The sequence below is a fragment of the Lichenostomus cassidix genome, unplaced genomic scaffold (genome assembly GCF_008360975.1).
Source record: "Lichenostomus cassidix isolate B80296 unplaced genomic scaffold, HeHo_3.0 HiC_scaffold_33, whole genome shotgun sequence".
Lineage (NCBI taxonomy): Eukaryota > Metazoa > Chordata > Aves > Passeriformes > Meliphagidae > Lichenostomus > Lichenostomus cassidix.
In genome coordinates this window covers 4,063,821-4,089,045 of record NW_028147632.1, presented here as the reverse complement: position 1 = coordinate 4,089,045, position 25,225 = coordinate 4,063,821, and the positions used below count along the sequence as shown (strand labels likewise).

At 45.4% G+C, this 25,225-nt stretch overlaps 4 protein-coding genes across 6 annotated transcripts in view; 2 read left to right on the top strand and 2 right to left on the bottom strand.

Annotated features, from left to right (window-relative positions):
* Window positions 1–5,903: 5,903 nt before the first annotated feature.
* RACK1 (receptor for activated C kinase 1) lies at window positions 5,904–19,305 on the top strand. Its single transcript, XM_085047282.1, has 8 exons — window positions 5,904–6,138; window positions 8,035–8,206; window positions 12,185–12,332; window positions 12,838–12,933; window positions 14,039–14,149; window positions 15,102–15,242; window positions 16,850–16,960; window positions 19,189–19,305. Exons 1-8 carry the CDS (start codon window positions 6,030–6,032, stop codon window positions 19,252–19,254), a joined length of 954 nt encoding a protein of 317 aa, XP_084903408.1. The 5' UTR covers window positions 5,904–6,029; the 3' UTR covers window positions 19,255–19,305.
* Window positions 19,306–21,628: 2,323 nt separating this feature from the next.
* Window positions 21,629–23,540, bottom strand: LOC146421605 (uncharacterized). Of its 3 annotated transcripts, none has more exons than XR_014848635.1 (5): window positions 22,851–23,078; window positions 22,706–22,794; window positions 22,410–22,498; window positions 22,246–22,318; window positions 21,629–22,211 (listed from the first exon to the last, which is right to left on the bottom strand). XR_014848635.1 is itself a non-coding variant. In XM_085047251.1 (5 exons), the coding sequence occupies exons 1-5, from the start codon at window positions 23,193–23,195 to the stop codon at window positions 21,715–21,717; spliced, it is 957 nt and encodes a 318-aa protein (XP_084903377.1). In that variant the 5' UTR covers window positions 23,196–23,540; the 3' UTR covers window positions 21,629–21,714. The 3 variants fall into 3 exon arrangements, 1 of the variants encoding a protein (XP_084903377.1); XM_085047251.1 differs by lacking the exon at window positions 22,246–22,318 and adding an exon at window positions 23,085–23,540 and having other exon boundaries at window positions 21,629–22,188; window positions 22,415–22,498; window positions 22,851–23,049; XR_014848636.1 differs by lacking the exons at window positions 22,246–22,318; window positions 22,706–22,794; window positions 22,851–23,078 and having other exon boundaries at window positions 21,629–22,206; window positions 22,320–22,413; window positions 22,471–22,676.
* A 648-nt stretch (window positions 23,541–24,188) lies between these two features.
* LOC146421604 (E3 ubiquitin-protein ligase TRIM41-like) lies at window positions 24,189–24,776 on the bottom strand (the record flags this gene model as incomplete). The annotated part of the gene is made up of 1 exon (XM_085047173.1): window positions 24,189–24,776. A coding segment is annotated over one exon (564 nt), but the record flags the coding sequence as incomplete, so codon positions are not given.
* LOC146421603 (RING finger protein 39-like) overlaps window positions 24,775–25,225 on the top strand; it is a 2,273-nt gene continuing 1,822 nt past the window's right edge. Inside the window, exon 1 of the mRNA XM_085047172.1 lies at window positions 24,775–24,790. Coding sequence (XP_084903298.1) covers window positions 24,775–24,790 — 16 coding nt within the window. The remainder of the gene's footprint in view (window positions 24,791–25,225) is intronic.

Here is a 25,225-nt window from a genome sequence, read left to right as displayed (position 1 = left end):
AAGAATAAATAAAAATAAATACAAATAAATACAAATAAATACAAATAAATACAAATAAATATAAATAAACACAAATAAATACAAATAAATAAAAATAAATGCAAATAAATACAAATAAATAAAAATAAATATAAATAAATACAATTAAACACAAATAAATAAAAATAAATAAAAACAAATTCAAATAAATACAAATAAATAAAAATAAACACAAATAAATAAAAATAAACACAAATAAATACAAACAAATACAAATAAATATAAATAAATATAAATAGAAATAAATACTAATAAATAAAAATAAATAAAAATGAATTAAAATAAATAAAACTAAAGGGAAATAAAAGGGAAAAAATGGGGAAAAAAAGAGAAATTCAGAAACTCACCGAGTGCAGCTGTCAGGTGCTCTGGGAGGAATATTTATTATTATTTTTAAATTATTATTTAAAATTATTATTTAAAAATTAAATCTTAATTTAAAATTATAATTGAAACAATTTATATTATTTTATTATAGATATTTATTTAAAAAAAAAATCCCCAAATAATCCCAAAATCCCCCAAAACTTACCCAATTCAGATTCGTTTTCTTTTGGAGAAAAACAAAAAAATAATCAAATAAAATTACTATAAAAATATGAAATTTTATTAAATATATTTTTTAATGAATGTTATAATTGAATTTCTATTTATTAAAATTATCAAATAAATTCATAAAAATACGGAATTTTCCCACAATGAAAAACTCACCAAACTCCTCAGGTAATTTCCCTGAAAAATCCAACAAAATTCCATCAAAACCTTCGGAATTTTGGGCTTTTTTTGGGGATGAAAAAGGAAAATAAAAAATTCCAACTCACGGATTTTTGTATCCCAATTGGCTGGAAAGAGAGAGAAAAAAATTAATTCATTTCAGATTTTAAAATGGATTTTTTATGGAAATTTTTGGGGTTTTTAAATGGAATTTGTTTGATTTTTTATGGATTTTTAAATGGATTTTTAAATGGTTTTTTAATGGATTTTTATGGATTTTTAAAAATTCTTAATGGATTTTTAATAGATTTTTTTATTTTTCAATGGATTTTTCAATGGATTTTTAATTGATTTTTTTTTAATCAATTTTGATTTTTAATGGAATTTTTTTAGTTTTTTATGGATTTTTAAATGGATTTTTAAATGGTTTTTAAATTGATTTTTATGGATTTTTAAAATTTTTTAATGGATTTTTAATAGATTTTTAAATTTTTTTAAACGGATTTTTAAATGGATTTTAATAGATTTTTTTATTTTTCAATGGATTTTTCAATGGTTGAATTGATTTTTTTAATCAATTTTTTTATTTTTAATGGAATTTTTTAGTTTTTATGGATTTTTTAATGGATTTTTAAATGGATTTTTTCTTGGTTTTCACCTCAGAATTTTCTTTAAAAAAACATCAATTTGGGTTTTTTCCCCTGAATTTTATGGATTTTTTTGGTTGTTTTTTTAAATGGATTTTTTTTTTTATTTTTATGGATTTTTTCCAGAACATTCCAGGGATGGAAATTCACTCACCCAGAGCTGCATTTTCTCCTGAAAAAAAGGAAAAAATGGATAAATTTGGGGAGAAATTCCTCAAAAAATAAAATTAAATAGAAATAAAAAATATCAATTCAATTGAAAGCATCAATGAAATTGAAAATATCAATTAAATTGAAAATACAAATCAAATTAAAAATAGAAATTAAATTAAAAATAGAAATTAAATTAAAATATAAATTCAATTCAAACTATAAATCTAATTAAAAATATCAATTCAATTAAAAATAGATATTAAATTAAAAATATCAGTTAAATTGAAAACATCAATTAAATTCAAAATAGAAATCAAATTAAAAATAGAAATCAAATTAAAAATAGAAATTAAATTAAAAATATAAATTCAATTCAAAATATCAATTAAATTCAAAATATAAATCTAATTAAAAATATCAATTCAATTCAAAATAGATATTAAATTAAAAATATCAATTCAATTGAAAACATCAATTAAATTGAAAATAGAAATCAAATTAAAAATAGAAATCAAATTAAAAATAGAAATTATATTAAAAATATAAATTCAATTCAAAATATCAATTCAATTCAAAATATAAATCTAATTAAAAATATCAATTCAATTAAAAATAGATATTAAATTAAAAATATCAATTCAATTTAAAATATCAATTCAACCCAAAACAGAAATCAAATTTAAAATTTCAATGAAATGTGGATTTTCCAGGATGAACTAAACTCCGTGAAGCCAAAAAACATCCAAAAAATTGAAATTTTGGTGTGAAAATTTGGGAAATTTCAACCCAAAAATGAGGGAAAAACCCAAGTTGGGATTTTGGGGCCAAAAAAGCCAAAATTGGGCAAAAATCCTGAAAAAAATTCAATTTTCACTCACCTGCTTCCATCATGGTTTTGTTCCCAGCTGGAAGCTCTGCTGGCCTGGAAAAGGGAAAATTGGGAAAATTGGGAAAAGTGGGAAAAAAGGGAAAATTGGGAAAATTGGGAAAAATGGGAAAATTGGGGAAATTTGGGAAAATTGGGAAAAATGGGAAAAATGAGGAAAAAAGGGAAAAAATGGGAAAAAAGGGGAAATTTGGGAATTTTGGGGAAAATGGGAAAAATTGGGAAAATTGGGAAAAATGGGAAAAATTGGGGAAAATTGAGAAATTTGGGAAAAAAGGGAAAAATTGGGAAAATTGGGGAAAAATGGGAAAAATGGGGAAAAAAGGGAAAAATTGGGAAAAATGGGAAAAATGGGGAAAATTGAGAAATTTGGGAAAAAAGGGAAAAATTGGGAAAATTGGGGAAAATTGGGGGAAAAGGGAAAAATGGGAAAAAAGGGAAAAATTGGGAAAAAAGGGGAAATTTGGGGAAAAAGGGAAAAATGGGAAAAATTGGGAAGAAAGGGAAAAATGGGAAAAATTGGGAAAAAGGGGAAGAATTGGGAAAAATGGGAAAAATTGGGAAAAAGGGGAAGAATTGGGGAAAATTGGGAAAAAAGGGAAAAATGGGAAAAATTGGGAAAAAAGGGAAAATTGGGAAAAATGGAAAAATTGGGAAAAATTGGGAAAAATGGGAAAAAAGGGAAAAATTGGGGAAAATTGGAAAAATGGGAAAAATTGGGAAAAATGGGAAAAAAGGGAAAAATTGGGGAAAATGTGGAAATTTGGGAATTTTGGACCAAAATTTGACCCAAATTTGACCAAAATTTGACCAAATTTGACCCAACATTGGGATTTTTTTGGGGTGAAAAACCACGAATTTTGTGTCTTTATGTATTTATTTTGTGTCCAGAAATTCCAAATTCCAATGGAATTTTCCCTTCCCAAAAATTCTGGGAAAATCACAAAAATTCCATTTTTTTCCCCATTTTTTCCTTTCCCAAAAATTCTGGGAAAATCCTGAAAATTCCACTTTTTTTCCAATTTTTTTGCTTATTTTTGCACTAAAACAGAGATAATAAATTGATTTTTGGATCCATTTTTTTAACCTTTTCCCCTATTTTTTTGGGCAATAAAACAGAGATAATAAATAGATTTTTTGGATCAATTTTTTTTACTTTTTCCCTGTTTTTCAGGCAATAAAACAGAGATAATAATCAAATTTTTTCGCAATAAAACAGAGACAATAAATAGATTTTTTCTCAATAAAACAGAGATAATAAATATAATTTTTGGATCAATTTTTTTAACATTTCCCCCATTTTTTGGGCAATAAAACAGAGATAATAAATAGATTTTTTTTGGCAATAAAATAGAGATAATAAATAGATTTTTGGGCAATAAAATAGAGATAATAAATAGAATTTTTGGATCAATTCTTTTAACATTTCTCCCATTTTTTGGCAATAAAATAAAGATAATAAATAGATTTTTGGGCAATAAAATAGAGATAATAAATAGATTTTTTTGGATCCATTTTTTAACCTTTTTCCTTTTTTTTTGGCAATAAAATAGAGACAATAAATAGATTTTTTCTCAATAAATCAGAGACAATAAATAGATTTTTTGTGCAATAAAATAAAGATAATAAATAGAATTTTTGGATCAATTTTTTTAACATTTCCCCCATTTTTTGGGCAATAAAACAGAGATAATAAATAGATTTTTCGCAATAAAACAGAGACAATAAATAGAATTTTGGACAATAAAACAGAGACAATAAATAAATTTTTTCCCACCAAATCCGAGACAACAAATAGAATTTTGAGTCACCAAATTCCCTTTGCCAGCTCCAGCTCCTTTCCCATTCCGAAGCCAAAATCCCCAAATTTCGGTAAATTTTTCATCCCAAATTTTCCTCCCAAATCCCCCAAAATTTGGGATAAAACTCACCTGCGCCGTGGTTGTTCCTGGGGTGGATTTTGGGGGAAAAATCTGAATTTTTGGCGGCGAGGAGAGGCAGAGGAGCAGCGACAGCTGAGAGAAATGGGATTTAAATTTAGCTCATCCGAAATTAGATCCTAAATTTGGATCCTAAAATTGGATCCTAAAATTAGATCCTGAAATGGCCACGGAGGGGATGGGAGCTGGGAGGAGACAAAAGAAATCGGATTTCAAATTTGGGGGATTTTAGTCCCAAAATTCTGGGTTTTTTGGGAAAAAAATTGGAATTTTAGGGATTTTTTCAGTGAAAAATTTGGTGTATTTTAGTGCAAAGTTCTGCTGATTTTTAGACCAAAAAATTGAATTTTAAGGGTTTTTTTCAGTGAAAAATTTGGTGTATTTTAGTCCAAAATTCTGGGTTTTTTGGGGGAAAAAAATGGAATTTTAGGGATTTTTTCAGTGAAAAATTTGGTGTATTTTAGTCCAAAGTTCTGCTGATTTTTAGGCCAAAAAATGGATTTTTAGGGTTTTTTCAGTGAAAAATTTGGTGTATTTTAGTCCAAAATTCTGGGGTTTTGGGGGAAAAAAAATGGAATTTTAGGGATTTTTTCAGTGAAAAATTTGGTGTATTTTAGTCCAAAATTCTGCTGATTTTTAGGACAAAAAAAATGGAATTTTAGGGTTTTTTCAGCGAAAAATTTGGTGTAATTTTAGTCCAAAATTCTGGGGATTTTTAGCAAAAAAAAATGGAATTTTAGGGATTTTTTCAGTGAAAATTTGGTGTATTTTAGTCTCAAATTCTGGGGATTTTTAGGCCAAAAAAAGGAATTTTAGGGGGTTTTTTTCAGCAAAAAATTTGGTATATTTTAGTCCAAAGTTCTGTTTGATTTTAGCAAAAAAAAAAAAATTTTAATCCCAAATTCTGCTGATTTTTAGCCCAAAAAATTGGAATTTTAGGGTTTTTTTCAGGGTATTTTTCTACTGTCAGAAGAGATACAAGTTTAAAAATTTTGTGTCATTTTAGTCCCAAATTCTGCTGATTTTTAGCCCCAAAAAATGGAATTTTAGGGTTTTTTTTCAGAGTATGGACTAATTAACACGGAGCCAATATTTTATGGATTTTTTTGATTTTTAATGGGGTTTTTTTTGTTTTTTTCACCCTCAGAATTGTCCCTAAAAAGCATTAATTTGGGGTTTTTCCCCTGGATTTTATGGATTTTTTGGGGATTTTTAATGGATTTTTTTGATTTTTTCCCTTTATATTTTTATTCCATAAAACATCTAAAAACCCCATAAAACTCACATATCCTGCAATGATCCTCCCTGAGTGCTCTGAGAGCACATTGGGGTTTTTTCCTCGTCATTTAGGGTGTTTCCCGCAGGGATTTTGGGACATTCTGGCGATTTTTGGGATTTTTTGGGAATTTTTCTTCTCCCCAAAAATCCCTTTTTCCGTACAGCAACATGGCCGCCGCCATGGGAGCCGCCATGTTCCATGGGCGCCGCCATCTTGCCGTACGGAACACGTCACTTCCCGTTCCACCGGAAGAGGAGCTGCCCTTTTGCCCGCGCCGCCCTGAGGGGAAGGAGAGCTGCGGGCCGCGGCCTCCGAGCATCCATCGGCATCCCGCCTCCCCCGCCGCTCCTCCGCCGCCATCCGCCGCCGCCATGACGGAGCAGATGACCCTGCGCGGGACCCTGAAGGGCCACAACGGCTGGGTGACCCAGATCGCCACCACGCCGCAGTTCCCCGACATGATCCTGTCGGCCTCGCGCGGTGCGCCGGGAGGGACCGGGAGGGAGGGAGGGGAATGGGGGAGATTGTGAGGGAAATCGTGAGGGAAACTGAGAGATCGTGAGGGAAATCGTGAGGGAAATTGGGGAGATCGTGAGGGAAATCGGGGAGATCGTGAGGGAATTGGGCAGATCGTGAGGGAAATCGTGAGGGAAATCGTGAGGGAAATTGGGGAGATCGTGAGGGAATTGGAGAGATCGTGAGGGAAATGGGGAGATCGTGAGGGGAAATGGGAGATCGTGAGGGAAATTGGGGAGATCGTGAGGGGAAATGGGGAGATCGTGAGGGGAAATGGGGAGATCGTGAGGGAAATAGTGAGGGAAATTGGGGAGATCGTGAGGGAAATCGGGGAGATCGTGAGGGAAATCGTGAGGGAAATCGTGAGGGAATTGGGCAGATCGTGAGGGAAATTGGGGAGATCGTGAGGGAAATTGGGGAGATCGTGAGGGAAAGTGGGGTTTTGGGGGCTGGGGGAAGCCTTTTTGGGGGAATTTGGGGGGGTCTGAGGGGTTTGGGAAGGTGCAGAAAGGGTTCTAGGTGGGGCTGGGAGAGTCCATTGATCGGATCTGTGGGGTTTGGGGTGATTTCTGTCAGGTTTGGGGTCAGTTCTGTCAGGTTTGGGATCAGTTCTGTCAGGTTTGGGGTCAGTTCTGACAGGTTTGGGGTCAATCCCGTTGACTGGAGGTCAATTCTGTGGGGTTTAGGGTCAGTTCTGTCAGGTTTGGGGTCAACTCTCTAGGGTTTGGCGTCAGTTCTATGGGGTGTGGTCTCAGTTCTGTCGGATTTGGGCTCAACCCCATTAACTGGGGGTCAATTCTATGGGATTTGGGCTCAACCCCATTAACTGGGGGTCAATTTTTTAGGGTTTTGGCTCATTTCTGTCAGGTTTAGGCTCAACCCCATTAACTGGGGGTCAATTCTTTGGGGTTTTGGCTCATTTCTGTGGGATTTGGGCTCAATTCTGTGGGATTTGGGGTCAATTTTTTGGGGTTTGGCTCATTTCTGTGAGGTTTTGGCTCAATTCTGTGGGATTTGGGTTCAATTTTTTGGGGTTTGGCTCATTTTTGTCAGGTTTTGGCTCAATTCTGTGGGATTTGGGTTCATTTCTGTCAGGTTTTGGCTCAATTCTGTGGGATTTGGGTTCAGTTTTTTGGGGGTTTGGCTCATTTCTGACAGGTTTTGGCTCATTTCTGTCAGGTTTGGGCTCAACCCCATTAACTGGGGGTCAGTTCTTTGGGGTTTTGGTTCATTTCTGTGGGATTTGGGGTCAATTTTTTGGGGTTTGGCTCATTTTTGTCAGGTTTGGGCTCAATTCTGTGGGATTTGGGTTCAATTTTTTGGGGGTTTTGGCTCATTTCTGTGGGATTTGGGCTCAACCCCGTTCCCTGTGTCACCCCACCTGTCCAGCTGTGTCCCCCAGCTGTCCCCAGGTGACATTTTCCTGTCCCTCCATTAACTGGGGATCAATTCTTTGGGATTTGGGCTCATTTCTGTCAGGTTTGGGTCATTTCTGTGGGGTTTTGGCTCATTTCTGTCAGGTTTGGGTTCAATCCTGTGGCATTTGGGCTCAACCCCATTAACTAGGGGTGGGTCAGCTGTGTCCCCCAGCTGTCCCCAGGTGACATTTCCTGTCCCTCCATTAACTGGGGGTCAATTCTTTGGGATTTGGGCTCATTTCTGTGGGATTTGGGGTCAATTTTTTGGGGTTTGGCTCATTTTTGTCAGCTTTTGGCTCAATTCTGTGGGATTTGGGTTCAATTTTTTGGGGGTTTTGGCTCATTTCTGTGGGATTTGGGCTCAACCCCGTTCCCTGTGGCACCCCACCTGTCCAGCTGTGTCCCCCAGCTGTCCCCAGGTGACATTTCCCTGTCCCCCCAGACAAAACCATCATCATGTGGAAGCTGACCCGTGACGAGACCAACTACGGGATCCCGCAGCGCGCCCTGCGCGGTCACTCGCACTTTGTCAGCGACGTGGTCATCTCCTCTGATGGACAGTTCGCTCTGTCGGGCTCCTGGGATGGCACCCTGAGGCTCTGGGACCTCACCACGTCAGTCTGGGGGATTTTGGGGGGTTTTTAGTGGGATTTAAGGGTGTTTAGTGGGTTTTGGGGGTGTTTTTAGAGGGGTTTGGGGGTGTTTGGAGGTGTTTTTAGAGGGGTTTGGGGGTGTTTAAGGGGTTTGGGATGGCACCCTGAGGCTCTGGGACCTCACCACGTCAGTCTGGGGAGATTTTGGGGGGTCCTGGGTGGGGTTTGGGGGGTTTTTAGTGGGATTTAAGGGTGTTTAGTGGGTTTTGGGGGTGTTTTTAATGTTTGGAGGTGTTTTTAGAGGGTTTGGGGGTGTTTAAGGGGTTTGGGATGGCACCCTGAGGCTCTGGGACCTCACCACGTCAGTCTGGGGAGATTTTGGGGTCCTGGGTGGGGTTTGGGGGTTTTTAGTGGGATTTAAGGGTGTTTAGGGGTTTTGGGGATGTTTTTAGGGAGGTTTGGGGATGTTTGGAGGTGTTTTTAGGGGGTTTGGGGCTCCTGGGAGGGGCTTGGGGGTGCTTAGGGGTTTGGGATGGCACCCTGAGGCTCTGGGACCTCACCACGTCAGTCTGGGGGCATTTTGGGGGTCCTGAGAGGGTTTGGGGGTTTTTAGTGGGATTTAAGGGTGTTTAGGGGGTTTTGGGGGTGTTTTTATGGGGGTTTGGGGATGTTTGGAGGTGTTTTTAGAGGGGTTTGGGGGTGTTTAAGGGTCTTGGGATGGCACCCTGAGGCTCTGGGACCTCACCATGTGGGTTTGGGGGATTTTGGGGTCCTGGGTGGGGTTTGGGGGTTTTTGTGGGATTTAAGGGTGTTTAGGGGGTTTTGGGGGTGTTTTTAGGGGGTTTGGGGATGTTTGGAGGTGTTTTTAGAGGGGTTTGGGGGTGTTTAAGGGTTTGGGGGTGCTTAGGGGTTTGGGATGGCACCCTGAGGCTCTGGACCCTCACCATGTGGGTTTGGGGGATTTTGGGGTCCTGGGTGAGTCTGGGGGTTTTTAGTGGGATTTAAGGGTGTTTAGTGGGTTTTGGGGGTGTTTTTAGGGGTTTGGGGATGTTTGGAGGTGTTTATAGAGGGGTTTGGGGGTGTTTAAGGGGTTTGGGATGGCACCTGAGGCTCTGGGACCTCACCACGTCAGTCTGGGGGATTTTGGGGGTTTGGGGGTCATTTTGGGGTTCTTAATGGGATTTGGGGTGTCCTGGGTGGTCATTCGGGGTGTTTAGGGGGCTTGGGGTCTCACCACATCATTTTGAGAGGGTTCAGGGGGTCCTGGGTGGTCATTTAGGGGGGTTTGGGGGGTCCTGGGGGTCATTTTGGGGTGTTTAGGGGGCTTTGGTGTGTCCTAGGTGAGGTTTGGGGTGTTTTTAGTGGGGTTTGGGGGTGTCCTGGGTGGTCATTTTAGGATGTTCAGGGGTTTTTGGGGGGGTTTGGGGGGTGTTTAGTGGGGGATGTTCTTGGGGGACAGAACTTGTGGGTCCGTTCTGTCAGGTTTGGGGTCAGTTCTGTCAGGTTTGGGGTCAGTTCTGTCAGGTTTGGGGTCAGTTCTGTCAGGTTTGGGGTCAGTTCTGTTGGGTTTGGGGTCAATTCTGGTGGGTTTTGGGTCAGTTCTGGTGGTTTTGGGGTTAATTCTGTCAGGTTTGGGATAATTTCTGTCAGGTTTGGGGTCAGTTCTGTCAGGTTTGGGGTCAGTTGTGGTGGTTTTGGGGTCAATTCTGTGGGGTTTAGGGTCAATCCCATTAACTGGGGGGGGTTTGGGACAGCTCCCTTCAGTTTGGGTTCTCACCAGGGTTGGATCATCCCAGAATTTGGGGTAAATCCCGAATTTTTGGGGTTTTTGGCTGCTCCCTGTCCCTCTCCCGATGATTACACCTGGAATTTCTGCTGATCCTGTGGGATCTGAGGACAAGTCCTGCAATGATGATGGGAGACATTGGGGAGCAGCTGCATTTTGGGGTTTTTGGGGTACATTTTGGGGTGTCAGGCTGGATTTTGGGGTGATCAGGGCTGGGTTATGGAGTGATCAGGGCTGGATTTTGGGGTTTTTGGGCTGGATTTTGGGGGTTCAGGCTGCATTTTGGGTTTTTGGGCTGGATTTTGGGGTGATCAGGGCTGCATTTCACCTGAAAAAAAATCAGAATTTGTAGACCCAACCAGCTCCCAGTCCCAAAATCCTCCCCGAAATCCTATTAGTCCAATCCCCAACCATCGACTCAACCATCCCATAACTTTTTTCACCTCGATCCCTGGGTTAGGATATTAGGATATTGTTCCTAATTTTTGCTGGGTTAAAGAACACCTAAGTATTATCCTATTTTATATATTTTGTATCCTATTATGTATATTCTGTAGATCTTATGTATTCTATATTTTATAATCCAAAATATGAGCATATTATCTTATTATATGTATGTTGTACCATATAATATATATTCTATATATCCTATATTTTGTTATCCAAGATATTAGGATATGTTTCCTAATTCCTGTTGAGTTAAAGGATATCTTACATATCCTATTGTACGCATTTTATATTTTGTATTCTCTATTACCCAAAACATTAGGATATTTTTCCTAATTCTTGCATTTTCCCCCAAACATTCCCCTGGATTTTTGGGGTCTCCCCCTCAATCCCACTGGGAATTCTGACCCCAACCCCCTCGATTTTTGGGGTCTCCCCCTCCATTTTTGGGATTCCCCCCTCAATCCCCCTGACCCCAACCCCTGGATTTTTGGGGTCCCCCTCAATCCCACTGATCCCACTCCCAGATTTTTGGGATCCCCCTCAGTCCCATGGGAACTAACCTGAAACCCCTGGATTTTTGGGTTCCCCTCAATCCCACTGACCCCAATCCCCTGGATTTTTGGGATTCCCCTCAATCCCATGGGCACTGACCCCAATCCCCTGGATTTTTGGGATCCCCTCAACCCCACTAACCCCAACCCCTGGATTTTTGGGGTCTCCCTCAATCTTTGGGATTACCCCCTCAATCCCACTGAGAACTGACCCCAACCCCTCAATTTTGGGATTCTCCCCTCAATGCTATGGGATCTGACCCCGACCCCTGGATTTTGGGATTCCCCCTCAATCCCACTGGGAACTGTAACCCCAACCCCTGGATTTTTGGGATTCCCCCTCAATTTTTGGGATTCCCCCCTCAATCCCATGGGAACTGACCCCAAACTCTTCAATTTTTGGGATCTTCCCCTCAATCCCATTGAGAACTCTGACCCCAAGCCCGATCCCCTCGATTTTTGGGGTCTCTCCCTCAATTTTTGGGATTCTCCCCTCAATCTCACTGACCCTAACCCCTGGATTTTTGGGATCCCCCTGGATTTTGGGATTCCCCCTCAATCCCACTGACCCCAATCCCCTCCAATTTTTGGGGTCTCCCCCTGGATTTTTGGGATTCTCCCCTCAATCCCATGGGAATTGACCCCAACCCCTGGATTTTTGGAGTCTCACCCCTCAATCCCACTGGCAACTCTGACCCCAGTCCCCTGGATTTTGGGAATTCTTCCTCAATCTCATTGGGAACTCTGACCCCAACCCCAATCCTCTCGATTTTTGGGGTCTCCACCTCAATGCCACTGACCCCACTCCCAGATTTTTGGGATCCCCCCCGTCAATCCCACTGACCCCAATCCCAACCCATGGATTTTGGGATCCCCTCAATCCCACTGACCCTAACCCCTGGATTTTGGGATCCCCCTGAATTTTTGGGATCCCCTCAATCCCACTGACCCCATCCCCTGGATTTTTGGGATCGATTTTGGGATCCCCCCTCAATCCCACTGACCCTAACCCCTGGATTTTGGGATCCCCCTGAATTTTTGGGATCCCCTCAATCCCACTGACCCCATCCCCTGGATTTTTGGGATCTCCCCTCAATCCCACTGACCCCATCCCCTGGATTTTTGGGATCCCCCTGGATTTTTGGGTTCCCCCTGGATTTTTGGGATCCCCCTGGATTTTGGGATCCCCCTGACCTGGATCTCTCCCCCCAGCGGGACGACGACGCGGCGCTTCGTGGGTCACACCAAGGACGTGCTGAGCGTCGCCTTCTCGTCGGACAACCGGCAGATCGTGTCGGGATCCCGAGACAAAACCATCAAGCTCTGGAACACCCTGGGCGTCTGCAAGTACACCGTGCAGGTGAGATTGGGATTTGGGGTCAGGTTGGGGTCATTCTGGGGGTTTGGGGTCATTCTAAGGGGTTTGGGGTCAGTTCTGTGGGGTTTGGGGTCTGCAAGTACACCGTGCAGGGCAGCTTGGGGGATTTGGGGTCATTCTGTGGGGTTTGGGGCCAGTTTGGGGTTATTCTGAGAGGTTTGGGGTCATTCTGTGGGGTTTGGGGTCAGTTTGGGGTTATTCTGAGGGGTTTGGGGTAATTTCTGGGGGATTTGGGGTCTGCAAGTACACCGTGCAGGTGGGATTTGGGGGATTTGGGGTCATTCTGGAGGGTTTGGGGTCATTTTGGGGTCATCTCTGGGTTTGGGGTCAATTCTGTTGGATTTGGGGTCAGTTCTGTGGGATTTGGTCTCAACCCCATTACCTGTGGGATCCCTGGCTGACTCTCCCCATCCTCCCACCCCACAAATGTCCCAACTGTCCCCAAACTGTCCCCAACTGTCCCAAATCGTCCCCAACTGTCCCCCAGGACGAGAGTCACTCCGAGTGGGTTTCCTGCGTTCGATTTTCCCCCAACAGCAGCAACCCAATCATCGTGTCCTGCGGCTGGGACAAGCTGGTCAAGGTGAGCCAAAAATCCCGGGAATTTACCCCAAAATCCATCCCAAAACTCACCCCAAAATTAACCCCAAAATCAAACCCACACCCCCACAACCAAACCAAAACCTCGGGAATTCACCCCAAAAATAACCCTGAAATCCTGGGAATTCACCCCAAAATTAACCCCAAAATCCCGGGAATTCAAACCCGATCATCGTGTCCTGCGGCTGGGACAAGCTGGTCAAGGTGAGCCAAAATCCTGGGAATTCACCCCAAAATACACCCCAAAAATAACCCCAAAACTCACCCCAAAATCCTGGGAATTTACCCCAAAATTCACCCCAAAATTAACCCCAAAATCCCGGGAATTCACCCCAAAATTCACCCCAAAATTAACCCCAAAATTCCAACCCGATCATCGTGTCCTGGGGCTGGGACAAGCTGGTCAAGGTGAGCCAAAAATCTGGGAAATCACCCCAAAAATAACCCCACAACTCACCCCAAAATCAACCCCAAAATCCCATGAATTCACCCCAAAATTAACCCCAAAACTCACCCCAGAATTCACCCCAAAATTCACCCAAAATCCCAGAATTCACCTCAAAATCTCAGGAATTCATCCCAAAATCCAGGATTTCACCCCAAAATTCACTCCAAAATCCCAAAATTCACCCCAAACCCCAGGATTTCACCCCAAATCCTGGATTTCCCAGGAATTCACCCCAACATCCCAAAATTTACCCCAAATCCCAAAATTCACCCCAAAATCCCAGATTTCCCAGGAATTCACCCCAAAATCCCAAAATTCACCCCAAAATCCTGGGAAATTCACCCCAAAATCTCAGAATTCACCCCAAAATCCCAGAATTCACCTCAAAATCTCAGGAATTCATCCCAAAATCCCGGATTTCCCAGGAATTCACCCCAAAATCCCAAAATTCACCCAAAAATTCACCCAAAATCCCAGGATTTCCCAGGAATTCACCCCAAAATTATCCCAAAAATCCCAGGATTTCACCCCAAACCCCAGGAATTCACCCCAAATCCCAAAATTCACCCAAAATCCCAGATTTCACCCCAAAATTCACCCAAAATCCCAGGATTTCACCCCAAATCCCATTTCCCCGCAGGTGTGGAACTTGGCCAACTGCAAGCTGAAGACAAACCACATTGGCCACACGGGTTACCTGAACACTGTCACCGTGTCACCTGACGGCTCCCTCTGCGCCTCGGGGGGCAAGGTGGGCGTGGGGATAACCTGGGGACAGGTGACACACCTGGGGACAGCCTGGGGACACACCTGGGGACAGCCTGGGGACACACCTGGGGACAGGTGACACACCTGGGGACAGCCTGGGGACACACCTGGGGACACACCTGGGGACAGCCTGGGGACAGGTGACACACCTGGGGACACACCTGGGGACAGGTGACACACCTGGGGACAGCTGGGGATAGCCTGGGGACAGGTGACACACCTGGGGACACACCTGGGGACAGGTGACACACCTGGGGACACACCTGGGGACAGGTGACACACCTGGGGACAGCATGGGGACAGCTGGGGACACACCTGGGGACAGCCTGGGGATAGCTTGAGGACAGCTTGGGGACAGGTGACACACCTGGGAACAGCCTGGGGACACCTGGGGACAGCCTGGGACACACTTGGGGACACACCTGGGGACAGCTGGGGACTGGTGACACACCTGGGAACAGCCTGGGGACAGCATGGGGACACACCTGGGGACAGCATGGGGACAGCTTGGGGACACCTGGGGACATCCTGAGGACATCTGGGGATAGGTGACTGACACACCTGGGGACACACTTGGGGTGACAACCTGGAGACAGCCTTGTGGACAGCCTGAGGACACACCTGGGGACAGCCTGGGGACACCTGAGGACACACCTGGGGGCAGGTGACACGCCTGGGGACAGCATGGGGATAACGTGGGGACAGCATGGGGACACCTGAGGACACACCTGGGGACAGGTGACACACCTGGGGATTACCTGGGGGCAGCATGGGGACACCTGGGACACACATGGGGAGACTTGGGGACAGCGTGGGGACAGGTGACTCACCTGGGGATCTCCTGGAGCTCCGTAGCCTCACCTGGTGACTCACCTGGGGATCACCTGGATCCTGTTGTCCCCCCAATGTCCCCCCGATGTCCCCAATGTCCCCAGGACGGTCAGGCCATGCTGTGGGACCTGAACGAGGGCAAACACCTGTACACCTTGGACGGAGGTGACGTCATCAACGCGCTCTGCTTCAGCCCCAACCGCTACTGGCTGTGCGCTGCAACCGGGCCCAGCATCAAGATTTGGGTGAGATTTGGGGGTTTTTTGGGGTTTTTGGGATTGTGGGAATGGCTGTGCGCCGCCACGGGGCCCAGCATCAAGATTTGGGTGAGATTTGGGGTTTTTTTGGGGTTTTTTTGGGGTTGTGGGAATGGCTCTGGGATTGTGGGAATGGCCACCGGGCCCAGCATCAAGATTTGGGTGAGATTTGGGGATTTTGGGGATTTTGGGATGGATGTGAGGTTATGGGAATGGCTGTGCGCCGCCACGGGGCCCAGCATCAAGATTTGGGTGAGAAACAGGGGATTTTGGGGTTTTTTGGGGATTTTGGGAATGGCCACAGGGCCCAGCATCAAGATTTGGGTGAGAAATAGGGGATTTTGGGGTTTTTTGGGGTTATTTTGGGGTTTGGGGATTGTTCTGAGGTTTTGGGAACGGCCCAGCATCAAAATCTGGGTGAGAAATAGGGGATTTTGGGGATTTTGGGGTTGTTTTGGGGTTTTGGGATTGTGGGAATGGCCACGGGGCCCAGCATCAAAATCTGGGTGAGATTTGGGGATTTTGGGGTTGTTTTGGGGTTGTGGGAATGGCCCAGCATCAAAATTTGGGTGAGATTTGGGGTTTTTGGGATTATTTTGGGATTTTGGGATTGTTCTGAGATTTTGGGAATGGCCCAGCATCAAGATTTGGGTGAGAAATAGGGGATTTTGGGGTTTTTGGGATTGTTTAGGGGTTTTGGGAATGGCCACGGGGCCCAGCATCAAAATCTGGGTGAGATTTGGGGATTTTGGGGTTATTTTGGGATTGTTCTGGGGATTTGGGAATGGCCACGGGGCCCAGTATCAAGATTTGGGTGAGATTTGGGGATTTTGGGGTTTTTGGGATGGATCTGGGATTGTGGGAATGGCCCAGCATCAAAATCTGGGTCAGGATTCGGGATTTTGGGATTTTTGGGGTTGTGGGAATGGCCTTGGGATTTTAGGATTGCCCGGGATTTTGGGATCACCTGGGACTTTGGGAATGGGATTTTGGGATCGCTCAGGATTTTGGCGTCACCTGGGATTTTTGGGATTTCGGGCTCACCTGGGATTTCGGGTCAGACCCCCTGAGCTGTGATGAAACACTTCAATGCCTCCTACTGCTCCGTGGGGAAACCCAGAGGCTGTTTCTGAGCTCAGGTGGGATCCAGGTGAGATCCAGGTGGGATATCCAGGTGAGATCCAGGGGGGTTCCAAATGGGATCCAGGTGGGATATCCAGGTGGGATCAGGTGGGGTCTAGGTGGGATCCAGATGGGATCCAGGTGGGATCCAGGTAGGATCCTGGATGAAATCCAGGTGAGATCCAGGTAGGATCAGGTGGGATCCAGGTGGGATCCAGATGGGATATCGAGGTGGGATCAGGTAGGATCCAGGTGGGATTTTCAGGTAGGATCTACGTTAGGATCAAGTAGGATTCAGGTGGGATATCCAGGTAGGATATCAAGGTAGGATCAGGTGAGATCCAGGTGGGATCCAGGTAGGATCCAGGTGGGATATCCAGGTGGGATTCAGATGGGATCCAGGTGGGATCCAGGTGAGATCCAGGTAGGATCAGGTGGTATCCAGGTGTGCTGGAGCCATTGCTCACCTGCAGGACCTGGAGGGTAAGATCATCGTGGACGAGCTGAAGCAGGAGGTGATCAGCACCAGCAGCAAGGCCGAGCCGCCCCAGTGCACCTCGCTGGCCTGGTCAGCTGATGGACAGGTGAGAGAGCCTGGGGACAGGAGCCTGCTCACCTGGGGACAGGAGCCTGCTCACCTGGGCTGGGGAACCTCACCTGGGGACAGGAGCCTGCTCACCTGGGGACAGGAGCCTGCTCACCTGGGCTGGAGAATGTCACCTGGGCTGGGGAAACTCACCTGGGGACAGGAGCCTGCTCACCTGGGGACAGGAGCCTGCTCACCTGGGCTGGGGAACCTCCTCACCTGGGGACAGGAGCCTGCTCACCTGGGGACAGGAGCCTGCTCACCTGGGCTGGGGAACCTCACCTGGGGACAGGAGCCTGCTCACCTGGGGACAGGAGCCTGCTCACCTGGGCTGGGGAATGGCACCTGGGGACAGGAGCCTGCTCACCTGGGGACAGGAGCCTGCTCACCTGGGGACAGGAGCCTGCTCACCTGGGCTGGGGAACCTCCTCACCTGGGGACAGGAGCCTGCTCACCTGGGGACAGGAGCCTGCTCACCTGGGCTGGGAACCTCACCTGGGGACAGGAGCCTGCTCACCTGGGGACAGGAGCCTGCTCACCTGGGCTGGGAACCTCACCTGGGGACAGGAGCCTCCTCACCTGGGCAGGGGAACTGTCCTCACCTGGGGATGGGAATCTCACCTGGGCAGGGGGATCTGGTGACTCTGCACCTGTCCCAGGAATGGGGATTTGGGGAATTTGCACCTGGAAGGACCTGCTGGTCTCACCTGTGCCACACCTGGGGGGGCTGGGGGGTTGGGAGTGACCTGAGTGACCTCTGAGTGACCATTGAGTGACCTCTGAGTGACCATTGAGTGACAGAGTGACCCCTGAATGACAGAGTGACCACTGAGTGACACTGAGTGACCGAGTGACCATTGAATGAGTGACCTCTGAGTGACATAGTGACCAGAGTGACCCCTGAGTGACCTCTGAGTGACCCCTGAATGACACTGAGTGACCATTGAGTGACACTGAGTGACCCCTGAGTGACCTCTGAGTGACCATTGAGTGACCCCTGAGTGACAGAGTGACCATGAGTGACCCCTGAATGACACTGAGTGACCTCTGAGTGACCATTGAGTGACCCGAGTGACCTTGGGGTGATCTGAGTGACACAGAATGACCCCTGAGTGACAACAGAGTGACCCCTAAATGACCTGTGAGTGACCACTGAGTGACCACTGAGTAACCTTGAGTGACCATTGAATGATGAGTGACCTCTGAGTGACCAATGAGTGACAGAGTGACCTCTGAGTGACTTGTGATCTCCAAGTTACCTCTGAATGACCACTGACAGAGTGACCCTGAATGACCTCTGAGTGACCCCGAGTGACCCCTAAATGACCCCTGAGTGACTCTGAGTGACAGAGTGACCCCAGTGACCCTTGAGTGACACTGAGTGACCTCTGAGTAACCCTTGAGTGACAGAGTGACCCTGAGTGACAGAGTGACCCCTAAATGACCCCAGAGTGACTATTGAGTGACAGAGTGACCCTTGAGTGACACTGAGTGACCCCTGAGTAACCCTTGTGTGACCATTGAGTGACAGAGTGACCCATAAATGACCCCTGAGTGACACTTGAGCGAACCCTGAGTGACCCCTAAATGACCTGTGCGTGACACTGAGTGACCATGAATGACCTCTAAGTGACCAGTGACAGAGTGACCCCTAAATGATCTCTGAGTGACACTGCGTGACCCAAATGACCCCAGAGTGACCCCAGAGTGACACTGACCACTGAGTGACAGTGACCCCTAAATGACCCCAGAGTGACTATTGAGTGACAGAGTGACCCCTAAATGACCCCTGAGTGACCCGAGTGACCCCTAAATGACCCCTGAGTGACAGAGTGACCCCTAAATGACCCCAGAGTGACCCCTGAGTGACAGAGTGACCCCTAAATGACCCCAGAGTGACTACTGAGTGACAGAATGACCCCTGTGTGACTATTAAATGACAGAGTGACCCCAGAGTGACCCCTAAATGACCCCAAAATGACCCAGAGTGACCCCTAAATGACCCCTGAGTGACCCCTAAATGACCCCTGAGTGACAGTGACCCCTAAATGACCCGAGTGACCCTTGAGTGACACTGAGTGACGAGTGACCCCTAAATGACCCAGAGTGACCCCAGAGTGACCCTAAATAACCCTGAGTGACTCCTAAATGACCCCTGAGTGACCAGAGTGACCCCTAAATGACCCAGAGTGACCCCAGAGTGACCCCTATCCCTGTCCCCCGCAGACGCTGTTCGCCGGCTACACAGACAACCTGGTTCGGGTGTGGCAGGTGACCATCGGCACTCGCTGAGCCAAAACCTGCCTTTTCTACCCCAAAATGACAATAAACGTCATTGCTGGAGAGCCTGGGCTGTGTCATGGGGAAAATGGGGAAAAAACACATAAAAATGGGGGAAAATTGGGGAAAAAACAGATAAAAATGGGGAAAATTGGGGAAAAAGAGATAAAAATGGGGAAAAATTGGGGAAAAAACAGATAAAAATGGGGAAAAATGGGGAAAAAACAGATAAAAATGGGGAAAATTGGGAGAAATTGGGGGAAAATTGGGGAAAAACAGATAAAAATGGGGAAAATTGGGAGAAATTGGGGGAAAATTGGGAAAAAACAGATAAAAATGGGGAAAATTGGGGAAAAACAGATAAAAATGGGGAAAATTGGGAGAAATTGGGGGAAAATTGGGGAAAAACAGATAAAAATGGGGAAATATTGGGAGAAATTGGGGGGAAATTGGGAAAAAACAGATAAAAATGGGGAAAATTGGGGAAAAACAGATAAAAATGGGGAAAATTGGGAAAAAACATATAAAAATGGGGAAAAAACAGATAAAAATGGGGAAAATTGGGGAAAAAACAGATAAAAATGGGGAAAATTGGGAGAAAATTGGGGAAAAAACAGATAAAAATGGGGAAAAATTGGGGAAAAAACAGATAAAATGGGGAAAAATTGGGGAAAAATGGGGAAATTTGGGGAAAAAACAGACTAAAATGGGGGAAATTGGGGAAAAAACAGATAAAAATGGGGAAAAATTGGGAGAAAACATATAAAAATGGGGAAAAAACAGATAAAAATGGGGAAAATTGGCAAAAACAGATAAAAATGGGGAAAATTGGGAGAAAATTGGGGAAAAAACAGATAAAAATGGGGAAAACTTGGGGAAAAAACAGATAAAAATGGGGAAAAATTGGGAAAAAACATATAAAAATGGGGAAAAAACAGATAAAAATGGGGAAAATTGGGGAAAAAACAGATAAAAATGGGGAAAATTGGGAGAAATTGGGAGAAAATTGGGGAAAAACAGATAAAAATGGGGAAAATTGGGGAAAAAACAGATAAAAATGGGGAAAAATTGGGGAAAAAACAGATTAAAATGGGGGAAATTGGGGAAAATTGGGAGAAAATTGGGGTAAAATTGGGAAAAAACAGATAAAATTGGGGAAAATTTGGGGAAAAAACAGATAAAAATGGGGAAAATTGGGGAAAAACAGATTAAAATGGGGAAAAATTGGGGAAAATTGGGAGAAATTGGGGGAAAATTGGGAAAAAACAGATAAAAATGGGGAAAATTAGGAAAAATTGGGGGAAAACAAATAAAATTGGGGAAAAATGGGGAAAATTAGGGGGAAAATTGGGGAAAAACAAATAAAATCAGGGAAAAATTGGGAGAAATTGGGGGGAAATTGGGAAAAAACTGATAAAAATGGGGAAAAATTGGGATAAAATTGGGGGAAAACTTGGAGAAAATTGGGATAAAAATGGGATAAAACTGGGAGAAAATTGGGAAAAAACTGCAGAAAATTGGGGAAGTTGGGAGAAAATTGGGGGAAATTGGGAAAAATTGGGAGAAAACTGGGAGAAAATGGGGAAAATTGAGAGAAAATTGGGAATAGGGGAAAATTAGGGAGAGAATTGGGGAAAAACTGGGGAAAATTGGGAAAAAATGGGAGAAGATTGGGAGAAAACTGGGAGAAAATTGGGATAAAACATAAAATTGGGAGAAAACTGGGGAAAATTGGGATAAAGATGGAAAAAAACGGGATAAAATTGGGGAAAAATTGGGAGAAAAATGGGAAAAAATAGGGGGAAAATTGGGATAAAATTAGGATAACATTGGGAGAAAATTGGGAAAAATCTGGGAGAAAATTGGGATAAAATTGGGAAAAAACTGGGATAAAGTTGGGATAAAATTGGGATTTTTGGGGCCAAAACTTCAGGAAGGAGGAAAACACTGCTGATGTCATCAAGGTGGGAATTTGGGGATTTTCTTCATTTTTCTCCTGTGCTGAAAAAAAACCCTAAATCCCCAAAAAATCACCTAAAAAACCCCTAAATCCCAAAAAAAATCACCCCAAAAACCCCTAAATTCCCAAAAAATCACCTAAAAACCCCTAAATCCCAAAAAAATCAACCCAAAAACCCTAAATTCCCAAAAAATCAACCCAAAACCCCTAAATTCCAAAAAAAATCACCTCAAAAAACCCTAAATTCCCAAAAATCAACCCAAAAACCGTAAATCCCCAAAAAAATCAGCCCAAAACCCCTAAATTCCCAAAAAATCACCTAAAAACCCCTAAATTCCCAAAAATCAACCCAAAAACCCTAAATTCCCAAAAATCACCCCAAATTCATCCTGGAAAAATCTCTTCCCAGAATCCCAAAACTCAGAAACTTTCATACAACTTCTTTATTCTTTATTATTATTATTATTATAATTATCGACATCTCATAAAACTAAATCTCCATTTTTTAATTCTCATATTTTTTTTAGCCAAAAATATCCCGAATGAGCTCTGTAACGCCAACAGGAAATTCCCAAAATCCACCAAAATCCAGGGAAAAACGGGAGAGGAGTTCCCGAGTGGGAAAGGAAATAAATCTCGTTGGAAATAATAAAAAGGAAAAAAAAATAAATATTTCCCAAACTCGGGGAAAACTCCGTAAAGTGCCAGAGAGGAGAGGAAAATCCAAGATTTTCCCCCAAAAATGGCAGGAAGGAGGGAAAGTGGAGGTTTGGGTGAATCCCAGAAAATCCAGGCACAGAAATGCGGATTTTGGGAAAGGAGGGAGTTGGAGATTTTGGGGTTTTTTTGGCCCCAAAATGTGGGAAAATTCGCAAAGTGAAGGAAGGAAAATTTAATTTGGGGTGAGGTTGGGAGAGGAGGGAGAACTGAACTGGGATTGGACTGGGATTGAACTGGGACTGAACTAGAGCTGAACTGGGATTGAACTGGGGATGAACTGGGAGCTGAACTGGGATTGAATTGAGACTGGACTGGAGCTGAACTAGGAGCTGAACTGGGACTGGACTGGAGCTGAACTGGGATTGAACTGGAGCTCACATGGAGCTGAACTGGGAACTGGACTGGGAGCTGAACTGGGAGAGAACTGGGACTGAACTGGGAGAGAACTGGGATTGAACTGGAGCTGAACTGGGAGCTGAACTGGGACTGGACTGGGAGCTGAACTGGGATTGGACTGGGACTGGACTGGAGCTGAACTGGAGCTGAACTGGGAGCTGAACTGGAGCTGAACTGGGACTGGACTGGGAGCTGAACTGGAACTGGACTGGAGCTGAACTGGGATTGAACTGGAGCTGAACTGGGATTGAACTGGAGCTGAACTGGGATTGAACTTGGGCTGAACTGGGATTGAACTTGGGCTGAACTGGGACTGAACTGGGACTGAGCTGGGACTGAACTGGGAGCTGAACAGGGATTGAACTGGGAGCTGAACAGGGATTGAACTGGGACTGGACTGGGAGCTGAACTGGAACTGGACTGGGAGCTGAACTGGGACTGAGCTGGAACTGAGCTGGGATTGGACTGGGAATGAACTGGAGCTGAACTGGGACTGAGCTGGAGCTGAACTGGGACTGAACTGGAGCTGAACTGGGAGCTGGACTGGGACTGAACTGGGAATGAACTGGAGCTGAACTGGGACTGAACTGGAGCTGAACTGGGACTGAACTGGAGCTGAACTGGAGCTGAACTGGGACTGAACTGGGACTGAACTGGGACTGAAGTGGGACTGAACTGGAGCTGAACTGGGACTGAACTGGGATTGAACTGGAGCTGAACTGGGAGCTGAACTGGGACTGAACTGGGAGCTGAACTGGGACTGGACTGGGAGCTGAGCTGGGAATTCATCCCAATTCCAACCCAAAACAGTTCCAAAGGGGCAGATTTTGCCCCAAATAAACCCAAAATTGGCTCCAAAAGGGCAAATTTGCCCCATCCCAACCCCAAAACCAGTTCCAAAAGGGCAGATTCTGCCCAAATAAACCCAAAATTGGCTCCAAAAGGACAGATTCTGCCCCAATTCCAACCCAAACCAGTTCCAAAAGGGCAGATTCTCCTCCAATAAACCCAAAATTGGCTCCAAGAGGGCAAATTCTGCCCAATTCCAACCCAAAATTGCCTCCAAAAGGACAAATTCTGCCCCATTCCAACCCAAAACCAGTTCCAAACCAGCAGATTCTGCCCCATCCCAACCCCAAAGTTCCTCCCCATCCCGAGCTGACAGCTGTGCTGGCGTGGAATCCCAGCAGCAGCAGGAGGAGGAAGAGGAGGATGAAGAGGAGGAAGAAGAAGATGAACCTCACGAGCCAAGCAGGTGCAAAAACCCAAAATTCCAACCCCTCGAGGCCCACCCAGCCCCGTCAGGTGCAGAAAACCCAAAATTCCAGCCCCTGTCAGGTGCCAAAACCCCAAAATCTCAGCTCCTGTCAGCTGCAGAAACCCAAAATTCAGCCCCCATCAGGCGCAGAAAACCCAAATTCCAGCTCCCATCAGGTGCCAAAAACCCAAAATCTGATCACCTCGAGGCCACCCAGCCCCATCAGGTGCAGAAAACCCAAAATCCCACCGCGATCAGGTACAGAAAACCCAAATTCCATCACCGTCAGGTGCAGAAAACCCAAAATTCAGCCCCAGTCAGGTGCAGAAACCCCAAAATTCAGCCCCTATCAGGTGCAGAAACCCAAAATTCCATCCCAGTCAGGTGCCAAAACCCCAAAATCTGATCACCTCGAGGCCACCCAGCCCCTGTCAGGTGCCAAAAACCCAAAATCTCAGCCCCATCCGGTGCCAAAAACCCCAAATTCCAACACCTCGAGGCCACCCAGCCCCATCAGGTGCCAAAAACCCAAAATCCCACCCCAGTCAGGTGCCAAAACCCAAAATCTCAGCCCCATCAGGTGCCAAACCCCAAAATCCCACCCAATGAGCTGCCAAACCCCAACCCCCGCGGCGGTCAGGTGCAGATCTTGATCCTCGTCCCCTTGGCGACGATCCTGAAGAAGGGGAACACCGTCTCTCGGCAGCAGCAGATGTGGAAGGTGTGGATGTGGCTCATGCTCTCGGCGTTGTAGAAGCCCAGCTGGCCCCTCTCGTAGTCCAGGTACACCCCGAAGCGCCTGGGCTGCTCGCCGGGCGCCAACGCCGTCTGCTCGCCGCCGCCCAGCGCCGCGTACTTCTTGCCGCTGCTGCCCACTGCCCACACCTCCCGCTTGGGCGGCGAGTCGCCGCCGGCGGTCAGCGAGTCGCCGGTCAGCGCTTTGGGCCGCGGCGGCCGGACGCTTTCCCTGGCCGCTCCCACCGCCCAGCCGCGGCGACCGCCGACCTCCACCTCCCAGTAGTGGCGGCCGGCGCTGAAGCCCGGAGCGCCCAGGACGCACAGGTCGCCGTCCGAGCGGCGGGAGGTGTCCTGGCGGCGCTCGGACAGACGGACGGAGCGGCGGTCGAGGGAGAGGCTGAGGCGGGGGTGGGCGGTGGAAGGGTCCAGGGTGACGTTGGCTGCGGGGTGGAAGGGGTTAATGGGGTTTTGGGGGTGTTTGGGGAACGATTTGCAGCCTTTGAACCCCAAACTTCCACTCCTCAGACCCCAAATTTCCACCTTTTAACCCCAAATTTCCCACCTTTCAACCCAAATTTCACTCCTTCGACCCCAAATTTCATACCTTTTAACCCCAAATTTCACACCTTAGACCCCAAATTTCTCACCTTTGAATCCCAAATTTCCACCTTTAACCCCAAATTTTCCAGTCTTTTGACCCCAAATTTCAATCCCAATTCTCACCTCTTTAATCCCAAATTCCCACTCCTCAAACCCCCAATTTTCCCCCCTTTAACCCCAAATTTCCACTCCTTAAACTACCAAATTTTCCCCCTTTAACCCCCAATTCCCATCCCTTTAACCCCAAATTTCCACGCCTTCAACCCCAAATTTCAATCCCAAATTCTCACCTCTTTAACCCCAAATTTCCC